Source organism: Tachysurus fulvidraco, chromosome 12 (genome assembly GCF_022655615.1).
Source record: "Tachysurus fulvidraco isolate hzauxx_2018 chromosome 12, HZAU_PFXX_2.0, whole genome shotgun sequence".
NCBI classification, from domain to species: domain Eukaryota; kingdom Metazoa; phylum Chordata; class Actinopteri; order Siluriformes; family Bagridae; genus Tachysurus; species Tachysurus fulvidraco.
In genome coordinates this window covers 15,095,028-15,120,500 of record NC_062529.1, presented here as the reverse complement: position 1 = coordinate 15,120,500, position 25,473 = coordinate 15,095,028, and the positions used below count along the sequence as shown (strand labels likewise).

Sequence of the window (25,473 nt, the reverse complement as noted above, 5' to 3'; positions counted from 1 at the left end):
ATGACTTATGAAATAGACTGCCTTTACCTATTGTCTGGAAGTTTAGTGCCACCAGCTGGCAGCCTGCATTCCAGAACACTTGAGGCATATAGTTGGAGGAGTCGACTCGGGTGCCCTTAGGATAGATTCTACTGAGCTGAAGCTTGTTGTATCTTAGAGAATTCAGTTAAGAACATAAAGGCTTTCTTTAAACAGGTACAAAACCTTTCAATGTTAAGAGATAATTATCGAAACGTTTACCATATAACAAAGGTTCATACTCAGTTGAATTACTAAAATAGCTTATAATTATTACTCCTTTTTATAGTTCTGACTATATTCACATACAGTTTAAAATGTACATAGCTAACCCCATTCATCACCATGTTTTTTTCTTCTTCTGATAACAGCAGAATGGAGCAGAATAGAAAAGATACTCCACAAACTCCACAGGAGTCTTAGTGAGCTGCTCCAAGGCCTTTGTCTCCACAAACGATGACATCTGATAACTGCGGTTGACCTCTGGTAACAAAATGATAGAAATCAGCATCAGCATCAGTGACTACATCATAGTAGCAAATTAGGCCAAATGAATGAGCCCAAATTTACAAGTAATTTTGCTCACTTTTTGAAGTCTCAAAGGAGTGGAACTTAGTGGGTTGGATGTAATTAACTAGAGTGGACATTTCTTCAGTTGCGAAAGCCTCACATCCAGCTGTGCCCTGTAGAAAGTTCATATGCAGATATAATAGCTGCTAAATTTCAGACTTGATAGGAATGTGATAAATAAACCCACTTACCTCATCCATTGACTTCTTACAGTCATCATCGTCATCGTCATCATCTTCGTCATCATCTGCCTCCACCTCTGCTGAAGCTTAAAACATCAATAAATAGAGTTTAAAACAAACAAAAAACATTTCTGGCTTAAGCTTAAGCCAGATAAGTCACGTAAGTGCATGTCTACGAGCATATCAGGGAATTGTGTGGGGAAACACCCTTAATGTTACATGTGCAGTAGAAAAAGGGACACTGAAAACTGTTGGCTAAGTGTGGAATCAAAATACTAATGAATCCAGGGAGGTACATAAACATTTATAAAACACTCAGGTTTCTAGAATTGAAGTGGTTATTGATTTGGGGGATTTGGAGGCACAAACTCTTTGAACTCTATGTCATCTTTCTCTAACCTTTTCTAAATAATGTTTGCAGGCAAAGTGACATTGCACAGTGTCCTGCTGAAATAGGCAACTGCCATTAGGGAATGCCATTGCCATAAAAAATATTTAGGTACTATGTGTCAAAGTAACAGCCACACGAATGCCAGGATTCAAGGTTTTAACCGAACACTGCCCAGAGCCTCACACTGCCTCAGCCAGCTTACCTTTTTTTTCATAGTTCATTCTGGTGCCATTTCCTCCCCAGGTAATGATGCACACACACCCAAACATCCAAAATGACATAAAATAAAGCATGATTCTGGACCAGGTCACCTTCTTCCATTGCTCAATGGTCCAGTTCTGATGGACAGGGTTAGGGTTAGCATGGGCACTCTGCCCGGTACACAGCTGTGCAGCCCCATTTGCAGCAAGCTGTGATTCACAGTCCTGAAACCTTTCTATCATTCATTCATTCATTCATTCATTCATTTTCTACCGCTTATCCGAACTTCTCAGGTCACGGGGAGCCTGTGCCTATCTCAGGCGTCATCGGGCATCAAGGCAGGATACACCCTGGAGGGAGTGCCAACCCATCGCAGGGCACACACACTGTCATTCACTCACACACTCACACACTACGGACAATTTTCCAGAGATGCCAATCAACCTACCATGCATGTCTTTGGACCGGGGGAGGCAACTGGAGTACCCGGAGGAAACCCCCGAGGCACGGGGAGAACATGCAAACTCCACACACACAAGGTGGAGACGGGAATCGAACCCCCAACCCCTGAGGTGTTACGTGCTAACCACTAAGCCACCGTGCCCCCCCTTTCTATCATATCATATATTATAAATATTTTCAACTGTATGTACTACAGTAGCTCTTCTGCGGGATCAGACCTGACTACCTAGCCTTCTCCCCATGTGCATCATTGATCCATGGACGCCCATAGCCCTATTACCAGTTTATTTGTTTCCTTCCTTGGACCACCTTTGTTATGTACTGTACTAACCACTGAATAGCAGGAACACTCCACAAGACCTACTCTTTGGAAAAGCCCTGACCTACTTGTCTAGACACCACAATTTAGCCCATGTCAAAGTCACTCAGAACCTTATTCTTTCCTCCCCGCCCCTTGAGCAGTGCGAGATAATATATAATATATATAAAGCGATAAGCAATGTTATTTATGTCACCTGGCAGTAGTTTTCATGTTATGGCTGATAAATGTAAGCGACTGTTTACTGACAAAACGGAAGATGCCCTGAAGAGTGCGTTCCTCCTAAAGTTGAAATTAAGCCACCACTTGCAGTCCAAGCTATAATGTATATTAGCATAGTTATCTCTATACTTCACACCCCACCAGATGGCACTATAAGGATAACAAACAGGAATGAAAACATATGCACCAGGTGGTGATTAGAAGAGGCATCAGTATTCTTTACTTCATCACTTATGCTTAAGACTAAGCCTTTAATGACATGTGTATTGTGTTTACCTGCGGGCCCTGCGCTGGGTGAGGATGGCTCAAACACACTTGAGGAGTCACTGTTGGTGTTCGAAGCTTGCTCAGACAGCTTTTTCTTTGTGCTCCCATCAGGTGGTTTGGGGTGAGACTTTTTGTTTTTAATGAGGATCTTTCCCATGAGTTCGTGTGGACTGGGCAGTGGAACCCCTGAATCAAGCTAAAATACACACAAAAACAATCTTCTCACATTGATGTATTTATTGTACACTTTGTGAATGTCTGTAATAGTGTAAAAGGATCCTTAAAACCAGGTACATACTGGATATTTCTCAAGTGGCTCGGTTAAAAGGGCATCTCCAAAAATTGATCTGCAATATTCTGCCATCTTGGCTTGTTGTTTTGGACTGTAATTACAAACATAATTATATTTTTTAAAAATTAAAAATAACATTCTTAACATTCTTAAAGATAAAAATGTATTTTATCAATCCTGATCATAGGCTTCTATTGTGTTACTTTAAAAGGTGTTATAGAGAGCTGCCACTTTATGCCACATTTATCTGATAGAGCAGGAAAAGTAGCAGCAACAGTGTGTGGCATTTCAAGAGGGACTAGTGAAAACAAATTGTGCATTACAGACTATGCTATAATCATTCTACTCCTTGTTGCCATAGTTGCACTCAGCTCTTGTGTGTGCAGAACATTGGCACTCCAAGGCCAAAGGTAAGAGAGGCTTGTCACATGCAGGCAGTGTGATGCTTTCACTCACGAGTCCACATGATTCTCAAAGGACAGGATGATGGGAAAAGGAGACGTTTTAAAAGCACATTCGGCAATGGCTTCAATTACTTCCTGAAAGAAAATAGATTGATTATGAATAGGTTTTAGAATATAATCACTAGCTGAGACATAAAAACAAAACACACTTAAGTTCTCCAATCTGAATGCAGTTCATTTCAGGGTGATATCGCATTCAGCTTTGCAATTACATTAAGAAGAGAATTAAGTTAATTGGTTGCCATTAACTTAAAGTCATTTTGGGGTAAAACCAACAGAAAACCAGTTGCATCTGGATCAGTTTAAGACGTAACTATGTGACAGTCCAAAGTGTATTGTGTGTACAGTGTATTTTACCTTAAAGGAGATCTCAGAGGTCATGGTGAAACCATGGGTGATAACTGGTTCCTCCTCAGCTGTCCTGCCTTTCCAGCAGTCCAGTTCCACACAACGACAGCCTGACAACAGCACCTGCCTGTACATCTCCACTGAAGAGTTTCCTGCTAGCTGCCCCGCTGAAAAACACACACATACATGAATTCTGACTTGATCATTACATTTGACTTAATAACAGAGGGCTGGTTCAAGGTCCAAGTACAGCTTATGAGCAGTATTATCTGCAGTTTACGTTTAAGGAACATGTTTGGTTCATTAGTTCCCAAACATCTAACGCATATGTCAATTTGCACAAATATGCTAGGAATAAAGGCAAGCACAATCCTGTTCCAAGGTAGCTGGACAGATTGGTCATTAGAAAATATTTATATAATTCATCAAATGGAAGATCTTTGCATTTTTAATGTGTTTGATTTGATCACTTAAATTTGTGATCACTTAAAAATTGTGACAATTTAGACTTTACATTATAGCATACATACATCTTAATAAATCACCATCACAATGCATATGTACATTACCCCTTTTTTGTCATTTTAGTGTAACCCGGTTAGCGTTATCAATAGTTACAGTATGTAGACTGTAACCCAGACAGGGATACTAATATAGTTTTGTTTGAATATTTTCCCGAAGAATATGCTCCAGTTTGTTGGTTGCATACTTTGGAAACCTGGGCTTTTAACCAAATTGTTTGTCCAGTAAATAATAATTGGTTTAATTAGTTTTATATTTCTGTACTTACAGAGGAAAGCCTCATAGTTACTTAGTTAGGGAAAGAATGGGGGTTTAAGACATTTTATTTCCTTGCCAGTGTTTGCTGTTGTTTTCTATAATTTTAATTGTTTCCCACCAAAGCTGGGTGTGATAGTCTCTATTTGTTCAAGTTATTGAGTTGCATAACTCAAAGGAAGTTTGACTGCAGACATTTATCAAGCTTGTTTATTTCACTGTTGGAAGAGAGACTGCATGAAGAACCAAATAGCATTCTAAATCCCAACGTAGTTTAGAACACCTCTAAACGCATATTTCTAAATTTAATTTGTGTTTTATTTTGCTTTTGTTGTAGATGAGAACATAGTACTTGGTAAACATTATTTTATTGAACTTTAAATAGACATTTGTTATTCTATCCTTATATATATATTATATTTTTTTAAAACAATCTTTGTTACAGTAACTGTTATTTAATTGTTGTGAGTTGATTTCAGTTTAGAACATTGTAATATTTAGTTGTTTTTTTTTTTTGTTTTTTTTTGGTTAAAGCAGTTAAGCAACTTTTAAGCCTTTTAGTAACCTGGTGCTTTGCTCTGTAAACTAAGTGTAGGTGATGGGGGCACTACATTAGTAAATCAGGGCCTAAAGGTCTTGGTATAGTAATTTAGATTTCTTTGCCTTTTTCATAATGTACAGTGTAAAATATAAGTTTGTTTTTTTTATTTATAATGATTATATTTATAGTAAATAAAATTATGTAAAGTGTTATATATTTAAATATGTATGCTTAAGTAGATCAACTGACCTAAATAATTTCATGCTAGAAAAATGTATGATATGGTGCTAAGAATCCCATTTTTCTCTTTTAATAGCTCATTTACAACATAGACAAAAAATAATGGTTAAAATTGTGATTAATACTGAGCTTAAGAGCAAACATACCTGTGAGATAGGTGTTATGAGAGGAGTTGATGAAGTAGTGTGAAAGAGAGAAGGTCATGTCTTCACTTTGGTCCAATTTCTCAGGTGGTATTACGCCATTCTCATCACTAATCAAATACCTGGAGAATCCTTCAACTGAAATCTGCCCTGTAAAACAGTTTGGAAAATTTCCTTATACTGTGTCCATGGGTTAAATTACATCATTTCAGCTGATCTAGCAAGAATAACAATTCAGCTCGGGATATGGTTGACGTGACAGACCTGCTACGGTGTACTAGCAGAGAAGCTGTTTTCACACCAGTTTTGCACCTAAAGTAACAACCTGTCTTATCAGTGAAATGAATGCTGGAATTGCATTCTGCAAAGTCATCAAATTAATCTTGAACTGTACAATCTGCATTCCCTAAACAGAGCTTGCCCTTGTAGGGAACACACTGGAATATGGATGTCCCCTGTGATAAATTCTCAGCAGTAGTTTACATTAATTAAGATCATTCGACACCGAGATATAAAAGTAATTAACCACAGTTCATATCAACATTACATGAAGAATCTCAGTCTCAAAGGACTGCTGCTGTCATGTCACTGTAAGGCAGATATCTTTGGCTTCCACATGGCAGAAACAAACCACCTGGCTCTCCCTGGAAAAAAGGAGACTAGAGGATTTCAAAGACTACAATTACTGTGCTTTGCTGAAAGTTAGTATTTGTCTTGTCAATGTGGAGAGTAAGCCGAAAGTGTGCAATTCAGATAATATTTTTGGCTCCCTCTATTCACATTCACTTAAGGGCACAAAGATATCACTGATGTCTGACTCTATGAAACTGTGCCAGAAATGATAGATAAAATCACCTTTGATACTGTGTAACCTGTGGTCTTTGGTGACAATGACTTCTCTCACCATCCCTGTTGCTAAACCAGAATTATGTAAGCATAAAGCACGTATAACCAAGTCTGGAAATGTCTGGTGAAAGACTCAAATGCCCCATAACCATTTCCCCTGTTTCAGAGTGTGGGCTCAAAGAATAGCTCATAATCTAAATGACAGCGAGGTGTCATGGTAGCTCTGCAAGGTAAAGAGCTTGATGATCACTCTCATCTATCCTCATCTCCAGGCTCTCTGGGCTAAACATGTCTTATCAATCAGTTGTCACAGGCTAACTGCCTCTCTCATACGATCATTCCAGTGATCAGATCCCCCGGTTGTGTACTGGATTATATAAATAAACTGGCTCAGCTGCAGTGTTGGAAGGCATGTTTGAGTGGATCTCAGGAGTCACTGTTGCTATGGTAATGAAACGAAGGGATAGGTAGAGAAAATGTTTTGTGCACCGGAAAGAAAGAAAAAACGATTTAATATTACACAATTTGCAATTCAAAGCTACATAGAGGAGTTGAAGATGGTGAAACATTCTTGAGGAAGAACAAATGGCTATGAAGTGCTATTGTGTGGGTGTCAATCACATGACTGTGCTAAGCGCTACTGTGGGTTTGGGTTCCAAATTAAGCAATCTGACAAAGGGAAAGAGGTGGATGGAATAAAGGCATTCAGTAAGAAAGCACAACAGCACAGAAAATCATAACATAGCCTTGTCAGCATATTGTATAGTACAATACAGTGCACTATACTACGGAGTATAGTTAGAGTATAGTGTATTGTAATCTAGTCTATAATATTGAGTATAGTACAGTATAACAAAGAAGGGGTATTTCTTATTTTTTCAATATATGGAAAAATAAGTACAATCAGTTCTATGGAAGCTAACTTATTCAATAAACAAACACTTAAATGTGTATCATTACAAAATATATCCTGTATAATAATATATACTTTTATAAAATACCGATGTTTAGGCTTGTTGTTTTGTGACTATGGAATAGGTGTAGGACTGTGAGAGTGAGATGAAGGCAGTAGGAGTACAATAAAGTTTAATAAGTCTTTTGCTGGGTGAATTTAAACACGAAAACAAGGTACTCAATCACTTATCTAAGTGTCACTTCAAATTGATTATGCTAAATTTTCACAACTGAGATGAAAAATGGGGTTTTTGTTAAACAGAATGATTGTAGATAGAAACATGTTACAGTTACTGTTATAAACAGTATGTTAGAAATACATATAATGCATAGAAACAGTCAAAAATGTTACTGACTACAAAGCACTGAAAGCATCTGACACCTTTGAGTGGCATCTGCTACAGTAGGTGTCACTATAGAGCAATAACATAAGAAAGACTGATTGGTGGTTGTAGAAGGCTGTAGCATGGGTCTGCACTGGGAAGTAAGTTCTTTGGGGTGAGTTAGTGGGGTGAGCACATGTGATTCTTTTTCTCTTCTTAACCAGTGAACTATTCATATGTGGTGGATTATGATATCCACTACTAAAATACCATAAATATCCTACCAAATAAAGGCAACCCACTGGCTATGCTTTATGAGCCCCTAGTGGTTTTCTGGACACTACTTTGAAAATTATGGTATACCAGTATAATAGAGACAATATATGAAGAACAATTTGAGCAATACATAAAAACTGCTATAGTTATCTTATGTTTTCAAGAATTATATTGCTGCTTGAAAGTTTGTGAGCACTTTAGAATTTGCTATATTTCTGCATAAAAGCTAAAACATTAGATTTTCTCAAGTCTTAAAAGATTACAAATAGAAAACAATTAAATTTTTCTTTCAGTATCTTGTGTGACCAACTAGCAACTGAAACTGCAACTAAACTTCCAGTAACTGTTAATTTTCACCCATTCCTCAGTACAAAACAGCTTGTTGGAGCATTTCCTCACATGAACTACTTGTTTCAGATCCTTCCACTACATTTCTATTAGATTAAGATCAAGACTCTAATTTGACCAATCGAAAACCTCAACTCTATTCTCCTTACCTGTATACTTCTTACCTTCTAAACTGTAAGCCATTTTTTGGTACAATGACTTGTGTGGTAGGGTTGTTGTCTTCCTGCATGACTCAGTTTCTTTTGTGACTCAGTTAACGGACCAATGTCCTGACATTAGAATTCGCTAGTCTAATTCATAAGTCTTTGTTTCAACAATAATGGCAGGTTGCAGCAAAACAGAACAAAACCATTATACTACCACCACCCTGTTTCACATATGGAGTACAGTGTTTATGAGGGAATGCACACACAACGCTTAAACTAAAAAGGTTCTATTACGGTCTCATCTGTCCACAAAACATTTTTTCCAATAGCCTTCTGGCTTATCCACATGATCTTTAACAAACAGCATATGGGCTGCAATGTTCTTTACGAGGAATGTTCTTTGCCCCTCTCATCTAATCTACACCACTTTAATTCAATAACGTTCATTTTAAAGCAATGCGAGAGAGGCCTGGCGTTGCCTCAGAATTTACCCTGGATTCCTTCCTGACATGTTACACATCTTAGCCTTAGAGTCATCTTTGTTGGTAGACCAGTCTTGAGGAGGGTAAAGGTGGCCTTGAATTTCATCCATCTGTACACATCAGTTTGATGTGGATTGTTGTTGTCTAAATTTGTTAGAGATAATTTGTAACTTTTTCAATCTGAAGAGCATCATCGCTTTTTCTGTGGTCCTCAGTTGTCTGTGCCATAATACACTTCCATAAACATGTGTTGTGAAGATCAGACTTTGATAGATCCATGTTCTTTAAATACTCACTGTCTGATATGTAATATTGAATGATTTTTCTCAATAAATAAATTATCAAGTATTCCTCTTTGTCTACATGTAGGACTTGTTTGAAAATGATGCCATATACTGTATATGCAGATATATAGAACATTTTAAAGTGTTCACAAACTTGCAAGCACCACTGTATATAACAGTCTTCTACAAAGCCTGGCTTTTGTAGCATCGCTCATGGCTACCTGTCATCCCAGGACAGTCTAGGCTTATGTGACATGACAGCATATCAACCAGCTGTAGGAATCAATAGACAGTTGAGACAGTAGGAACATGATGGCTGAGGACCGTTAGTTTTTAGGACTGACCTTTTTGTATCATGCCTGGACTGGGCTCAAATTTCTCCAAGAGGAGCTGTGTTTGTTCTGTCTTCAGTGGAGGGTATAGGATTTCATTCAGACGAGGATCCCGCTGCTTGTTGTTAATGAACTCAGTCATCTGCTCCATGGTTAGATAGTTCTTGCCTTTAGCTCCTCTATAAATCGGATAGAGGGAAGAATTTCATTTTCAGAAATATGGTTCTGTATAATGCTTCTCAAAATTCAAACCCACAATAGAAATACATAACAGAAAGCTATTTCACTTCGAACCTTAGCACATTCTTACTTACAGATCTGCAAAGATTTGGTTGATTTCAGGTCGGGGACAAAGATTGGCAATGAAGGATTTGTAAATCTCAGGAGTTAGGTCCTCCAGAGGAATGGAATCGTTCTGTATGAATAAAGACTAGCAATTAACTGCTGATCAATAGTTACACATTTATCCTTGTTAGTCTCTGAGCAGGATCTAAAGTCCATTACATATTCAAACTACTTCCAGTTGTTAGCTAGTTGGATGCACATTACCAATCAGCTTCTTGTCAAAAAGCTTCCAAATTGTATCAAAATCCACTTCTATTGTTGAAGTGAAGCACTCATGTCATTAAGAAATCAATACAGAGACTGCCACAGATACTCCTTCGCATCAAATTCAATGGCGACAAAAGTAATGTCCTTGTGTTTTGGTTTCAGTTTACAATTCTATGCTGCCTTCCTGTGCTATCAGACTTATCCTGTTTCCCACTTCTGAAGGAGTAATTACAAGTATGTCATGCTCACATGCTTTGTTGTCAGAATGGACATATTTCTTCTTTTTTCTTTTGTTATTATTTTGACACCATAATTATTGGTAATAATAACCGATATTACTCAGTCATACAGTATTACTCAAGCTATTTTCGTAGTGAAAAGAAACATAATTCTCTTCTATGCTGAAAGTTTAGAACTCTCATCTGAGAAACTTGGGTATCAAAATTATTTCTCAGTTTCTGAGTCATAATTATGACTTGGGAGGTCGTTCATGTACAATTTTGCAGTGGGGAAACTCAATAATATGATAATTATGATAGCACATGAAGGCAGCATTATCATTGCTCCTACAGTATGAAGTCAGTTGTTGACTGTGCCGCCTGCTCTGTGTTTAATCCTTACCTTGGTTCCTCTGCTTATACCCTATTGTTTCATTGTCTCACTGTAAGCCAAGCCTTGCTGTAATGTTCTAGTTGCCCTTTGGGTTGACCTTTGCTTGTTAAATTAAGTGATGTGTCCAACTACTATTACCTTGTGTACATTTACATGTATATTATCCACTGTGGACATTTACGACAAATTTTTGATTCACCAATATAAAAGCAAGCACTGAGTTAAAGTATTTGTGTCAGAATCGTTACAGAAACATTGAACAATCTTTGTTGCTGACTTTAATATGGTCAAATAAATCAGTATTGCAACGGAGGAAATGTTGATGCCTGAATGAAATAAGTGTTTCTCATTACTTTAGATATGGATTGCGATGTCATTCAAAACAATTTCTGATGCACAAAAGTAAAGCATCCACGAAAAATAGAGCTGTTTGCTTGAATGCCATGCTGTCCAACTTAAATAATAACTAAAAGCATCACGTAGCCAATTAAATTAATCTGTGTTTTCTGTCCAAGTCTGCAGACAATCCAGTTAATTTGTCTTTAACTCAATTGACTCGTTTTAACAAATGTAATAATAAAGTTGTCAGAGGGCAAGCATTAGTCCGTGTTGCCTCAATGTTATCCATTTTGGACCAGTAAGCATTCAAAATATGCAAAGGAGCCAAAGGAACCAGGAGGCAGTGAAAAGCTCAAGGTCGATTCATGTTTTTGTGGTCAAGAAAATGATGAGATCAAGGAAAAAAGAGATTAAAGGCTCATGCAGTGTGTGAATCATTCAGGCAGAACTGGGAATCTTTGCTCTAATATTTAGTAGCCTTTTAACATCCTGGACTAAACTGAGAGCAGTTTTTTAGGCTGAATCATTATACCAATAGCAACAATAAAGCTAATTAGATAGAAAATGCCTTCTGCATTGTTAGAGTGATGAGAACATAAAAATGTTAAAGAGAAGAGGCTTGTGCGGTGTAAAAATAATAATGTGTACCTGTTTTATAATGTGATGTGATTCATTATGGATTAATATATAAATACATTTGGATTTTATAAAGAACAGGCATTTCATGAGCATCAAATGCTGAAATGAATGCATGCAGTATGCTTCTATGCAGTTAATCATAAATACAAGGCGATCACTTCCTGGTAAAATGTGCACTCATGCTTTCTCTCAGTAGGATCCTGGAGAGATTAGCCAAACATATGCTTACCCTGCCTGATGGAAGATTACAGCTCTCCAGTGCTGTTTCTACACGCTTCCTGTCAGTCGAAAACATGCGGAATATGCTGCACAAAAGAGAATTTACAAACCGGGATTACTTATTAATTATACTTAAAATAAGGAGATGGAACATCTAATACCCGGGCTGTGGCTTACTTCTTTACAGGAATACGTCCTTCTTGGTTTGGCTGCAGCTTAAGCCTTGTGTACCTGGTTTGATGAAGCAGTATGTCCAATGAAAGAAAAAAAAAGTTTATTTAATAATATTTAGTTCTTCTTGTGATATTTAAAACAATTGTGAATTAATACATACTGCAAACTGTATGTTTATTGCTTTCATTGTTCATAAAATTACATACTAGAAATGTAAATCAAGACCTTTTTTTTTCTTTGTTAATAGATAAATGTGTTTGGATGCCTTGACAGAAATGTATTGTGAAGTCAGTTTGGCGTGATGGTGCCCTAAGGCTAATGCTAAAGTGTGAAAAGCTCATGGCAACTGTCATGTTTCATCCAAAGCCATGAGGGATAAATGTAGCCGACATGAGCCTATCTGCGGGTGCTTACGCTTTTTCCAGACTGGACTCTCGATTCATGTTCTGAGCCAGCAGGTTGGATGCCAGACTAAACAGCTCATCTGCCCACTCCTTTACAGAGAACAAAAGACAATAATACAATGCTTAAAAATGCCTGATAGATAAAGTGAGAAAAAGGAAGAAATTTTACTTAGAAATATTTCTTTACTAATGAAAAATGTAAATTAATGGAATGATAGACCTTAGTCACTAGAATACCTTTGCCACTTCCTCTTGGAAAGCCATGAAGTTTAGATATGTAATGTTGACCATGTCTGGCCCTGTGACCACCGTCAGCATCTTGTTTTCTATCCGTCCCACCAGGTTCCCAACATCAAGTAACTCTCGCAGCTTCGCTTCCTGGTCAAAGATAAAAAGCATAACGTCTTTATCTCATTTCAGAATTAGATGAAATACAGTCATCATTAAACTCATGACAAGGTCTTTTTCTGTTTAATAAAAGGTATAAGAGCTGGGTATGTTTACTAAAACACAATACAACTAATAAGAGGCTGATTTTTGACACACCGATGTGTGACAATATTTTAGACTCTTAATATTCATGTGGAACAGACTTGTGCTAATAACTGGACATGTTATATACTGCAATGCTCAATACACACAATTTTGATATTAAGGACATGCCATAATACAGCAATCTATGATGATTCTAAGACAAAGCTACCCAACTTGTTAGGCAAACTAAGGGGGAAAATTCCAAATTTACAGCTGGGGTCAGAAGCAAATCAATCAATCAGTTCACTGCTACAGTTTCATGGAAAACAAAATAATTGCACAGAATATCTCTCTCAAAAAACTAGAACATCCATTGTTAGATCGAACTTTCTGGAAGCTAAGAACCATTACCTATCTAAACAGCCATTCAGGAAGACTATTTCAAAGTGAATGTATTTTTTGACTGTTCTGAATAACGAATATGTACTAATGTGAAAAAGGTTTCATGTATTAATTTCATTAATTTTTTTCTTAGATTCCCAAAACTTATATAGCAAAATGATATCTCTTTAGCAACATGTAGCTAATTACTAACACAACCTGACAGCCAGGATATGATACATCCTATATCATATTAGTTACTATACTAATTTTACTGCCATTCTGCCATTATACTAATATATCTGCTATTATGAACTCATTATATCTGCCTTAGGTTATTTTTCAAAATTCTTTAAACAAATCAGTTGACATTGCAATGTTCCTTTCTATTCAAGAAGCAAAGTATTCTCTGTTCAATGCATTCCCCATAGTATTACTTTGACAGAATGGCCACTTGATCCCATTATTGAGGAAGGAGGAGATGCATGCCATTCCAGGAAGTCTAGCTTCACTCATACTCTGTTACAGTGTGTGTTAACATAGGTCATGGCTTTGCAGCATATGTTATCTATATTTACATTTATGGCATTTGGCAGACATCCTTATCCAGAGGGACTTACATTTAAGGCAGTTTAGTGGACCTATGATTTGAACTCATAACCTTCCAATCAGATTCTCTGCCACTTGTTAGGGGTGACATTGCTTGCTAGTATACTATTGTTTTTTAAATCCTGGATAAATGGTTCTGTGTCATTCGGAACAAGTACCCCAGATGGCTGTCTGATGGGTATTTATTGCAAAAACTGTGACTCTATTGGACACTCACATAAGATAAATACACTGTTTAATGCTTTATATAATTTGACAATATGATTATGATTTGTTATTAAGGCTGGCCAATAAATTGGCCATTCAATGATTTTTAGCTTGTTCAAGGTTATTATATCAAATATTATCACTTTTAAATTATTTTATTCTGGCCATGACATTTGATTCTACTCTCTAACCATGTTTCTCCCCCAGCTTTTCCCTCTGCAGCATGATGTCCCACTAGTCAACAGGTCTGTTGGACCCTGCTGCACATACATCAGATATCACAAAATAATTATAGTGACATGTAATAACTTTCCAATTGAGAAGGTTTTTTCTTTGTGCTATCTGAGGCACAGCTAAACAAATGACTAAACAAGCATAAATATAATTCACAAACAAGGGTCAGAGTAAAGATAACTATACAGCTGAACAATATGGAAAATGTTTCACCATTCTACTTTTATAACAAACTGCAGGTTTATACAGGAAAATGTCCTGCATTTTGACATTTTTACATGCTTACTTACTTCTGTCATCATTTTGAAGACACTTTAGCACTCTCCAAAATCACATAGTGACCATTCAAAATGACATTAAATAATTCAGTTCAATTTGCTACACAAGGCACCAGTGCACTTTGGTCATACCGATTACGTTTGCTCCTACTCATTATGACTCATAGCTCTGTTCTGGCCCATGTTGGCATCTTTGATATATTTGGACTTGGAACACAGTCCAATTTTACACTTTAATTCAATGCACTTTGCTGAGAAATGGCTTGAGAGATTTCATTTCTTGGATTTCCCTGCCCAGTGCTAGTTCTTGATACACATTTGTTATTTTTATACTGTATCTTTCAGGATTAGTAATGCCCACACATTCTGAAGTGCTTTCTCCTTGCACCGTGGAATGTTAACTGAGATGTTAACTTTTTTCCTAATCTATGTTAATGCCTGCTAGAACTATGCTGTCAGGTTTATGATATTTATCAATGCTGTCAGATTAATTAGTCCTCCACACACTATTACTATAAATTGTGTGATTCCCTGTCTTATCTGATGAGCTTACGTCATATGACTATGTTCAAATTTAAATTGAAAAACATATTTTGTCATTATAGACAGAAAAACATAAACATAACAACCAACCAACAGACTATCCAGGGCTCCAGATCTTGGGAATCCAATTCCAGCTGCTGAATGGCTTGGGAGTGTGGAGTTTGATAACGTCTAAATGTAATAAATTGATGACCCCATGTTTTAACTTCCTTGACATTTTAAGATGAGCACTCAGGATTAGCATACTGTGTGGCTGAGAAATGCTTTACATATTTAGTCAAACATGATCCATGCTGGAAGGAAAACACAGTCTCTAAAATTCTATAAATGTAAATATGCATGTGCACAACTGAAAATGCCAACAACTATGCAATGAGTAATAGGTGTGGGGCATCAAGTAATTATCAAACTATTTAAAAGAACCCCTACATGATAATTCATTCCACCTTTGTAATGTTATGCTATTTCTAGTTGCTTTTTATGTACATCTGAGTATTTAATATAAATAAACATAACCATGCTATACTTTCTAACACATCAGTGCATATACCTACAAGAATAAACACTTTTTCCATTCAGTGGTGTTACACTCCAATCCCCCTCCCACTAACCTGACCCACCACCCCCACACACAACAGATGTATGGTAATGATGAGTCTACTCAAACATTCTCTCTCTCAGTTCTGTCCAAGTGAGAATGGTCTAAAATGCATATTCATTATACTTGGCGCACTGAGGAGGAGGACGTCTTGGATGCGATGAGTCAGCTGTGAATGCAGGGAGGGCTGCAACCTGTCTGCAGTGAAACACTGTTGTTTGTATTGTCACCTTGTCCTCGCTCAGCTCCTCGCCATGTTGGATGCCCTTTCTTCCCACCTCATTAGCTCCCTTTGCCTATGGCTTTGGTCACACATGGGGAGCTGTTCCACAAGAGTTTCTATGGCAACAATCCATCAAGACTCTGCTGCGACTGAGAACAGGATTTGGCCAAATGTTTAGCCCACGGTCTAGCAAAGTGAAGCTACACTGTGCCTCTGAGTTGGCCAGGACTGCAGGCTTTGTACTAAAGGTTCAATCAATATAAAAACTCCACATGCCCCTGTTAAAATCGCATGTTTTTGTGATGTAAAAAAAAAATCATGTCAGAATGTGAAATTGGAATTAAGTGAAAAACAAATAGGAACATTTTAAGGAAAATATATATATAAAGTGTGCACACCCTTTTATAATTGGGATGTGTCTGTATTCACATTCAATCTGATGTTCAGAAGTAATTATCATGCAGCTGTCTTCATCATTATGAAATTTTTCTGATTAACCCCAAATAAAGATCAGCTGTTTCTGTGAAATTTTCACATCTTTTTTGGTTTCAACTAATTGTTAAAAGCAGCGGTCCAGAAAGAGCTTACAAAGCAGTCATGCTATCTCACTTGAAAGGTATCCTTGTCCCGATCCATATCTATCCTTGTCTTGGTCCAGATCTAGCCAAACATTACAATGATCACACTCACCTGACCTCCCGCTTCATGTTTTCTCCCAGTCACTGTCTATGAAAACGGAATATTAACACAAACATGTTTTTTCAATTGTTTTCCTTGGCTTTGACACTTATACCCCCTATCCTAATAGCTAGTGTTTCTCCCTTTGGCTGAAATAACTTAATAAGGCATTTCTTTTAGCCATCTACCAGTTTCTGACATTGACTAGAAAAAGGTTTCCCTCACCCTTCAAGGGAGAATTATTTTAGCTGTGTGATGTTTGAGGAGTTTCTTGAATATAGTTCGTTCCAAATCACCCCACAGGGTCTAACCCATTTTTTTTTTTTTTTAGATCTGGGCTTTGACTTGGCAATTCCAATATCATCCAATTCTCTTCGACTGTAGCAAGAGCTTGCCGTAGGTCCTGTGACGATATTTTAGGGGTTTAGAGACTTCTTTAAACCTCTTGCGGGCTGTTCTTGGGGTGAATTTGCTTGGATGGCCTGACCTGGCTATGTTTGCAGTTTTTTTATATTTTCTCCTCTTGTAAATGAAGTTTGAACATGGAATGGCTGAGTACAAATTCTTTTGAGATCTATTTATATCCCTTACCAGATTCATGAGCATCAACATTCTTCTTTCTGAAGGCCTCAGGGAGCTCTTTAGATCTCACCATGTTGATACCTCTCACTACAACAATTAAGAGCAAACCAAACTAAATATCTGAGGTTTAATAAGGCAAGACTTCTTCAAAATGCTCTGTAACAATGTTCTAATAATTTGCACCTGATGTGATATACCTGTAGGTAATGTTATCCAATTTAAGTACAGTAATGTACTTTAGGTACAGTTTAATAAATGTGGGGGTGTCCTTACTTTTTCCTCACGAGAAATTTGACTCTTTTAAATTACATTTATAGATCATTAAAAAACTTTAGTTTTGCCAGATAAGGTAGCCAGATTTGGGAAACGATAAAAAAATTATGTTCATGCTTCTATCCATCTGCCTCCAATCCCAGACAGCAACAAGATCTCTCTTTAGAAGCATGATCAGATCTCAAAGACAGCCATGCCAAGAGTCCTAAAGCAAGTCCTGAGTTGAAGTGGGTGTGCAGTTCTGAATGAAGGTAAGTAGATGGTGTATGAAAGGTCTCTGAGACCTTGAACGTCAAGATAAGAGTTTGAATTTAAGACAGTAGATGTTGTGATCTCATTTAGAGTGACACATGAAATAGTGAAATAGTAAATATGTCTAGAAATAACTAGAGCTTGCACGAGAAAGGAAGGACCTGGGCACTAGTCCTGCTTTGTCAAGCTTTAGGTTTAGATGATGGCTCTTTTCCAGCAAGGTAAAAAGCTGTCGGAAAGACAATCTGGAATCTTCTATGAAACCTGGGAGCTGGATGGAAGAAAACAGTGGTAGGAGAATCCCTGTCAGCATATCACCCTGCCTGATGATTTAATATATTTGAGGGACAAGATTGGATCAAGAAGTGAACCCTGGGGAATTCCAATAGAGAGGATGGGAGGTGATGAAACTAAAGGACTTGGTCCCATAAATAATATCTCAGAGGCTTGCAGAGTATAAATGAGCCTGCTAATGCTATGTGCACATCAAGATTTTAGCTCCTATCTTTCTGCTGCCAACAGATTATTGATATCTGTAGCAGCTGCCCCATTGGCACCTAATCTCTTTGCTTGTCCTTTAAGACTCCTCAGGAAGTGTGAAGTACAGTGTTGTGACTTCCCACAGTCTATAGACTGGTACAGATTTCTTAGTGAGCTGCATGGATAACACATGATAAAACTGCATTCTAGACAGCCAAGAAAAGTAAATAAAAAGCCTCTATTTCAAATACATGTACTGTATGATGTTTTACATCACTTATCAGCATAAATTACAACTTGGAATATAATAATAGTAAAAATCAACAAAGTGCAAAACCTATGGAGAAATGAAATAATAAATAAAATAGTATGTTGTATATAATTCAGACAAAATAATGAAAACTATATTTTTTACTGCTAAAATTTGAAATTCATCTATTTTATGTAACAATGCACAGTCTATGAAATCAAACACAACATCTCTGTCTGTATGTCATATGAAATCACGCTTTGGAATTTTGATATGTGGTGTGTTCAGAACTCATAAATGTCAACAAAGGACTTCCCATATCTAATTTTATTTCAAGCAGAGCATAAAAGAAGTGATGAGCAATGGTCACTAAGGAAACTCAGAGAATGACCAAAATAAAAACAGTCATGCCAAAGGCCATGACACATTCTATGCAGAACCAGGAGAGGAGACTGCTATAGCTCTAGTGAGAGCTCAAATGGTTATTTGATGTTAAATCTGAAAATCTCCAAAAAGCAACAGTTTTGTTTTCAAGTTTCATTTCTGGGAATTGTTCTAGCAGTTATTTTACTAAGACTGCAGGAATTTGGAAGCTGTCACTCTTTATTCGGGAGCCCTCAAGGTGACAGGTCAAGTAATGTCTAAGCCTCATCAACAGTCATCCGCTACTCACTGTTGTGCCGACATGGAAACAAAATGTGAGTGTTAATTGCTGTGTAGTGTGAGCAGTACAGCAATTTTAATATTTTGAAAGCCATCTAGTGTCCACTAGGCATAGCAAATTATAATTAGCATCTGACCGATTTCAAACACTCGAGATGAGTGTGTCTGCAGGAGATTCGATGAATCACAGCATCCAAATGATCCAACAAACAGAATTATTTTTGATCAAATGTAGGGCCTGATAAACACTGTAAAACATTTCATGATGGTTAAACTTTGAAACAAAAATTCACCTGCTGTAAACTCAACTCAATATTTGTTTCAACTCAGAAGTAAAGACAATGGTTAAATTTACAAAAATGCATTAACTTAAATTCAGTATCCAAAACTTGTTATGTCGAATTCAGTTAAAAAGAAGAAATAAGTTCACATGACTTAAAATGGCTCTCATTTTTTACAGTGTAGGCATGTATACATATACAGTATGTGGCAGAATAATGACGAGGGCGGAATAATGATGCAATGACACCTCACAGCTTTATGGTCTTGAGACTGAGCTTAATGTCTGTGTTACTGTACATGTTCTACCTGTGTCTGCATGGGACTCTTTGGGCTCTTTGGTTTCATCCCACATACCAGAAATACGGAAGTAGGTGGACTGAGTATACTCATATGTGATCTTGTGTTTGAGAAACGAATGGATAAAGAGAGGATGGTGTTTTGTAATATTGTGCATCTATTCAACCAAAGTAAATTGACTGCCAGCCCTCTATGGCAAAGAGATTAACTGTATGAGTGCAAAAATTGTACCTTTGTACCAAACAGCATGAATATAACAAATATAAACAGGTTTGATCAAGAAGAGCAAGTAAAAAAGGTACAAAACTAAATTAGGGGTCTTAAACCCTTGGTCTGTTCTGCTTTGACATCCACACAAGCTTTTGGGCTCTCAACTCCTCTAGAAGCGTGTCAACAGATGGAACAGCCTGATTTTATGGCAGGGTTGTTGAGCTGATAATCCTCCTTGAGGCAGTTTTTGCTTGAGGAAAAGTGGGCAGGAATTAAAAAGGAGTCTCTTCCACTCAGATCAAGGCTCTATATTCAGTCCTTAGCTTGCTTGCCTAGGTATGGATGCCTTAAAGCCCAGAGAGGAAGTTGCTGAAGAAAGTTATTGTGTGCATAAAAACAAGAACATAGTTTAAGAAAGATTTTTTGTTTACATTCCTGGCACTTGGGAATACTGTTTCAAGAAAGCCATATGTTCATTACCAAAAGCAGCATCACTAACAAAGTGCCAGTGGCTTTTCAACAGATGGCTACATATAAACAGCCCAATGCTTAATCCTAGAATGGGGTATGTATCACATCCTTAATTTAACACGTATATATGATACGTTTTGGAGGTAATTGTCTTATCTTTGCAACAATTTATCGTATTCAACAAAATAGCACAATATAGCCCTCTGCTGAGATTGCAATTGTCAGTGTTATAAAAATTTCATAACGCTCAAAATTAGAAAGAAAAACAAATGTGCTAAAAAGTAATAAAGAAAGATAAATGTTCCCCAAAGATGACTGGTTCTTGTCTCTGCTTAAGTTATATATCCTTTTCCGGCAGTGTCAACAAGTTTAATAGGCTTTTTAATTTTCAAACTTTATGACAGTTTTATAACAAGGTAAGATCACAAACAATAGAATGGCATTTATGTTCCCTCTGTATATAATGACAATGAAGCTGTGCTGTGCAATTGTGGGCTGATAATGCATTATAACCAAATGGTTTTCTATTACAGTTTTACTGTGCCTCCGGGAATAAGAGTAGCGATTAGAGATGGGGATCTCATTGCTCCTGCCTTGAGCAACCACTCCATTTTCTTTGTAGCCAAGATTGCTTTTGGGATGATCGATTGCATAAAAGTGAAATATTTTGTATCTTACTCCATCTGTGTGTGTGTCCATTTTAGTCTTTAACATATGTGGAGACAATGATGGAAAAATTATTCCACTAACTAACTACCATCTCTCAATCATACTTCATATGTCAGGTGCTGAGTAATACATTGGATTATTTCAGAAACATCGCCTTAGAAGAAATCTCAAATCACCTGACGTGATTCATTCTTTCTTTTCAAACAGCTTCGACCTTGGTGCGTATTGCTGGATGGATGGCTCGTAGTGAGCTGCAGGCACATTCACATGAATGTGAAGCTTACAGATTTATTCAGTCAGCTTTGACCCAGGCACAGTAAATTTCCCTGACTTACATTTAGCTGTGTTGTCTCTTGACATCTTGCAGCTCTCCTTGAGAAATCTCCCTAAGATGATGTCTTTGACAGACTGATACAGCAAATGAGGAGGAATATTGATGAACCCTATTATGTTCTGTGTCTATTGTATCTATATACTGTACATATAAGTGTATCTATTACACATTATATATTTTTATATATACACACCCACCTCTCTCTCTCTCTCTCTCTGTATATATATATATATACACAGAGAGAGAGAGAGAGAGTGAGAGAGAGTATATATAAAAAGATAGATAGATAGTCTATACACTGAGCTTTAATACAATAAACTCGTCATGTTTATTACATAGTTACTAGTTATTACACTTTTTTTTTCGATGCTTTTTAAATGTGGGTCCAGATGCTTGCCTCTGGCATTTTGACCCAGACTGCATATCCCATTACTCTCACCGAGTGATTCTTATCACCCACAAACGTAATTAATCTATAGTTAGATTGTCAGGCTCGACATACAGCAGGTAGAGTAGGTAAGTCTCTTTTTAAGAGGTGGTACTGAAGACCTAATGAAAATAATTTAGATAGTATATTCTGAAAGATAAATGTAAGAGCTCATAATGCTGGTTGGAGATATTTACCTTTGGCGTTTTAGTACATTTCCCAGTTCTTGCATCTTTGATATAGGTGATGTCCAACAGGTCGGTTTCCTGTCATAAATAAAGACACCAAGTAAGATGTGGTTTGTACATGCATCATATATTTTGCATAAAATTATATAAAAACCTAAAAATGACCTGAACAATAATAATATTCCATAAAAAGATTAAATGAAACAACACCAAAGATAGAGAAAAGAACAGTGTTAAACATAGTCGCTAATTCAAGTGATTATGAATCCAACAACCGACAATTCTAAGCCAAAAAGCTCCTGAAGAAAACATGCAATTACTGAGTGCTGTTTCCTATAGCCTTGAAAGAGGTGATAGTTATCCCTTCAGACAACTACAGCAAAACTGTGTGCAGTCTACGTCTGACTGCATCTACAGAGTATGGCTGAAAGCACTGAACTATACTGGGGCAGTGTAGTCAAAACATTAAATAATTAAATAAAAATTTACTGAAGGTCTTTGCATAATTAAACAATAATATTCAATTACAATAACAGAACATCAATCGACTATAAAATTGATGGCTAAATAACCATTGTTGGGTTCAAAGATTTCACTCATAATAATGTACATCAATATAAAATCTATGTATAAAAAAATATATGTTTATATCACTACAAACAGAATAACTAAGAGGCAAAGCAGTAACATGACAGTCTTTACGTTATTATAATAAAATATCATAAAAAAAGTCAAAATATAATTTTATATTTCTGATTTAAAATATATAGAAATGTGGTTTTTTGAAGAAAGATTAAGGAGGATTAATTCACATTGGAAACTTTTCTGTATGATCTGTTCAGATGAAACACTGGTAATTCTGGCAGTTAAATCTGGAAAAGTCATTAGAATTAAATGCGTCTGGTTTTCTGTTTGTCACATATTGAGTCCTGAGAAAAAAAACATTTATACAACTTCTGTTTTCTCACAACTGCCAAAAATGAAAATGTACTAGAATAACTTGGTGGTATAGAGGGTTTATATAATTTGTCTAAGCTTTGAAATGTCATTACCTACCTATATGTGTACTGCGCTGTATACTGCTATATGGTATTTTATATATCTTGCATAAATATTGATCGCACATATCTAAGCATTTTGAGATACGATGGAAAAAAAGAAGCATTGCTTCAAACTGTATCATTAACAGTATAAATATAAAACTAGAAGTCATTCTTTACATTCAGGAAGCCATTCATCCCTGTGAAACAAATTTCCCCAACATCAGGCATCAGATAGTAAATGTGTGACATTATATACAACAACATATGGGCTGATTCATGAAGTTATGACTGGTTGAAGGCATCTATTATGTCATCTATGTATTATTAATGGTAATGGCATCAATAATTTATCTAGATAAATAAAATGTGGCTTTATTTATATGTTCATGCTCTCTTTTGTTGTCTTCATCATCATCTGGATTACCTCAAACTCACACACAGCTGTAAGCTTCAGTAGTGCCATGGCAACAGGACAAGAAGGCAGTCTATTGAGGAGACTTTGGGTCACAGACACACTTGAAAGAAGCCGGTGGAAGGTGTAATAACAGACAATATGATTTGACCTAACAAGACCAGTGTATTCCTTCTTTAGAATCCACTTAGGCTGAGTGATAGACTTAGTGTGCTGGCAGTCTGTTGGATAGCGCAGTCAGTCTACTGACTTCCTAGGCTGAGAATAACTCACGCAACTGATGCAATTGCAGCAGTCCACTGCTACTGTGTACTAAATGAATGTCATGTTTGCTGTGCCTCTCATTGGCGACAAGCCAACCTGCAGTCCTCTAAAAATAGAAGCCAGAGTATTGATCAAGAGACCCTTGGTTTGCATAACACGACTGCACGCTATTATTTTCCTGCCGCTAGCAACTGGTTATGATTTCCTCACACATTCTCTACAACAGCAAAAATGTATTATAAGTCATTGTAAGCTGTGATTTGCAGAATAGATTGCACTATTATTCCAACGCAAATTTATGTCAGGGAATCCAGTCATCCCAGAACTTGATGTGCTTGGCTTTGTCCTTAAAAGCAAAATTACATAGCGTATAGTCATTTAGATCTCATTAATGTGTGCACATTCATATTCATTAGCATCTGGATACTATTATCCAGTGGCTCAATTCGAAAAAATGGATAAGACATACAGTTGTGGAAAACATCAGATCAGTTATATTCAATTTGAAATGATACAAACTGTATTGGATGCAGTTTATCAATGCATTGGAGTTTACATTTTCCTGATAAACTAATTCATACTGATTTTGCTAGAGTGGTGTATATGTCTGGCTTAGTTGGAAACTGGAGACAATTGTTTGATCAAACAATTTGACAATTGTTTGATCAACAACAAATTTATGCTGAATTCAAATGTGAACGATCACGCAATCTATCACCTATGATTTCGGAGAGCAAAAATAATTTGTATGAATTAATATATAGAGATGCACTGAAGCTCAAAGAAATGCTCCTAAATATGAACTGATATCTGGATGAAACAAAAAAACTGCATAAGGTATTTATAATATAATAAGGGACTCTGTGTGTTTTTTTGTGGAGTGTACTGACAGGTTTATGTAATAATAATTTCAAATAATTTCCTAGAACTACGAATTTCCTTCTTTTACAAAAGGCTGACCTACAGAGATACTGCCTTATATCCTTTCTTAACTGAATCTTTACTACATTACAAAACTCTTTTTCTAACAAAACATTTTTACCTACAGTGAACACGTTTAAGGTCAGCACTACACATGCGTGGGTAGCCTTGAGGAGACGAATGCTCCCTTCTGAAGACATAAAGCCCATTCTCTAGATACAAAGGAAAGATTTTTGCTTATTTATTATACATATAAAAACATGGGGACAAGGGAGGTGACTCGTGTTAATTACTGTAGTGACTCGTGTTAAATACTGTAGTGTACTGTATTGTGAAAAGAGAATCAGAACAAATCTCTTTAAATGGTAGTCCATGCTTTCAAAATCAGTGCAAGTTAAGACAAAACAAAACACTATATTTCTTTTTTTTTCTTTTATCATGTTTGCAGGTACTCTTTTAAAAGAAGCATAATAGCACCCTTATTACATGATGCACTGAAACCTGATCCACTCGCAAATCTATTTGCATCATTTTGAAAGCAATTACTGCTGAGTGCAATGTATGAGAAGCTATCACCAGACCATCATGTGATCCAGCTTCATGAATTACATGTATGAGTTTCGAGTGTATGGTAGCAATGGATTAAATATTTTGAAATGCAATTTGTATATACCATAAGCAAAGATGGTGATTCTATGACTGATGTGACATTTATCCCGTAACTGTTAAAATTGAAAACAATATATTTTGAAATTTATTGTCAACATGGAATCTAAAAAGCATGTCTTTTAAATATTCCAAAATAATAACTAAACTCAGGTAACTAGCTCTTTTTACTTTAAAAAAAACAAGGTTTGCTGGCA

General features: G+C 36.6%; 1 protein-coding gene across 4 annotated transcripts in view; it reads right to left on the bottom strand.

Annotated features, from left to right (window-relative positions):
* The window catches only part of LOC113659779 (1-phosphatidylinositol 4,5-bisphosphate phosphodiesterase beta-1), a 44,569-nt gene that overhangs the window by 14,853 nt on the left and 4,243 nt on the right, over nucleotides 1-25,473 (bottom strand). For 2 of the 4 annotated variants that reach the window (XR_007144572.1, XM_047821805.1), the window contains exons 3-19: nucleotides 21,980-22,048; nucleotides 16,605-16,640; nucleotides 12,605-12,745; nucleotides 12,378-12,457; nucleotides 11,967-12,020; nucleotides 11,800-11,875; nucleotides 9,743-9,843; nucleotides 9,441-9,607; nucleotides 5,441-5,587; nucleotides 3,746-3,903; nucleotides 3,381-3,463; nucleotides 2,931-3,015; nucleotides 2,642-2,828; nucleotides 780-856; nucleotides 605-701; nucleotides 417-501; nucleotides 28-152 (exon numbers count right to left, since the gene is read on the bottom strand). Coding sequence is in view for 3 of the 4 variants with exons in the window: in XM_047821805.1 (XP_047677761.1) it covers nucleotides 28-152; nucleotides 417-501; nucleotides 605-701; nucleotides 780-856; nucleotides 2,642-2,828; nucleotides 2,931-3,015; nucleotides 3,381-3,463; nucleotides 3,746-3,903; nucleotides 5,441-5,587; nucleotides 9,441-9,607; nucleotides 9,743-9,843; nucleotides 11,800-11,875; nucleotides 11,967-12,020; nucleotides 12,378-12,457; nucleotides 12,605-12,745; nucleotides 16,605-16,640; nucleotides 21,980-22,048 (1,768 nt within the window). In the remaining variant the exon portion in view is untranslated. Of the gene's footprint in view, nucleotides 1-27; nucleotides 153-416; nucleotides 502-604; nucleotides 702-779; nucleotides 857-2,641; nucleotides 2,829-2,930; nucleotides 3,016-3,380; nucleotides 3,464-3,745; nucleotides 3,904-5,440; nucleotides 5,588-9,440; nucleotides 9,608-9,742; nucleotides 9,844-11,799; nucleotides 11,876-11,966; nucleotides 12,021-12,377; nucleotides 12,458-12,604; nucleotides 12,746-16,604; nucleotides 16,641-17,183; nucleotides 17,208-21,979; nucleotides 22,049-25,473 lie in introns of those variants that run through there. The other 2 variants (XM_047821807.1, XM_047821806.1) reach the window with 2 other exon arrangements.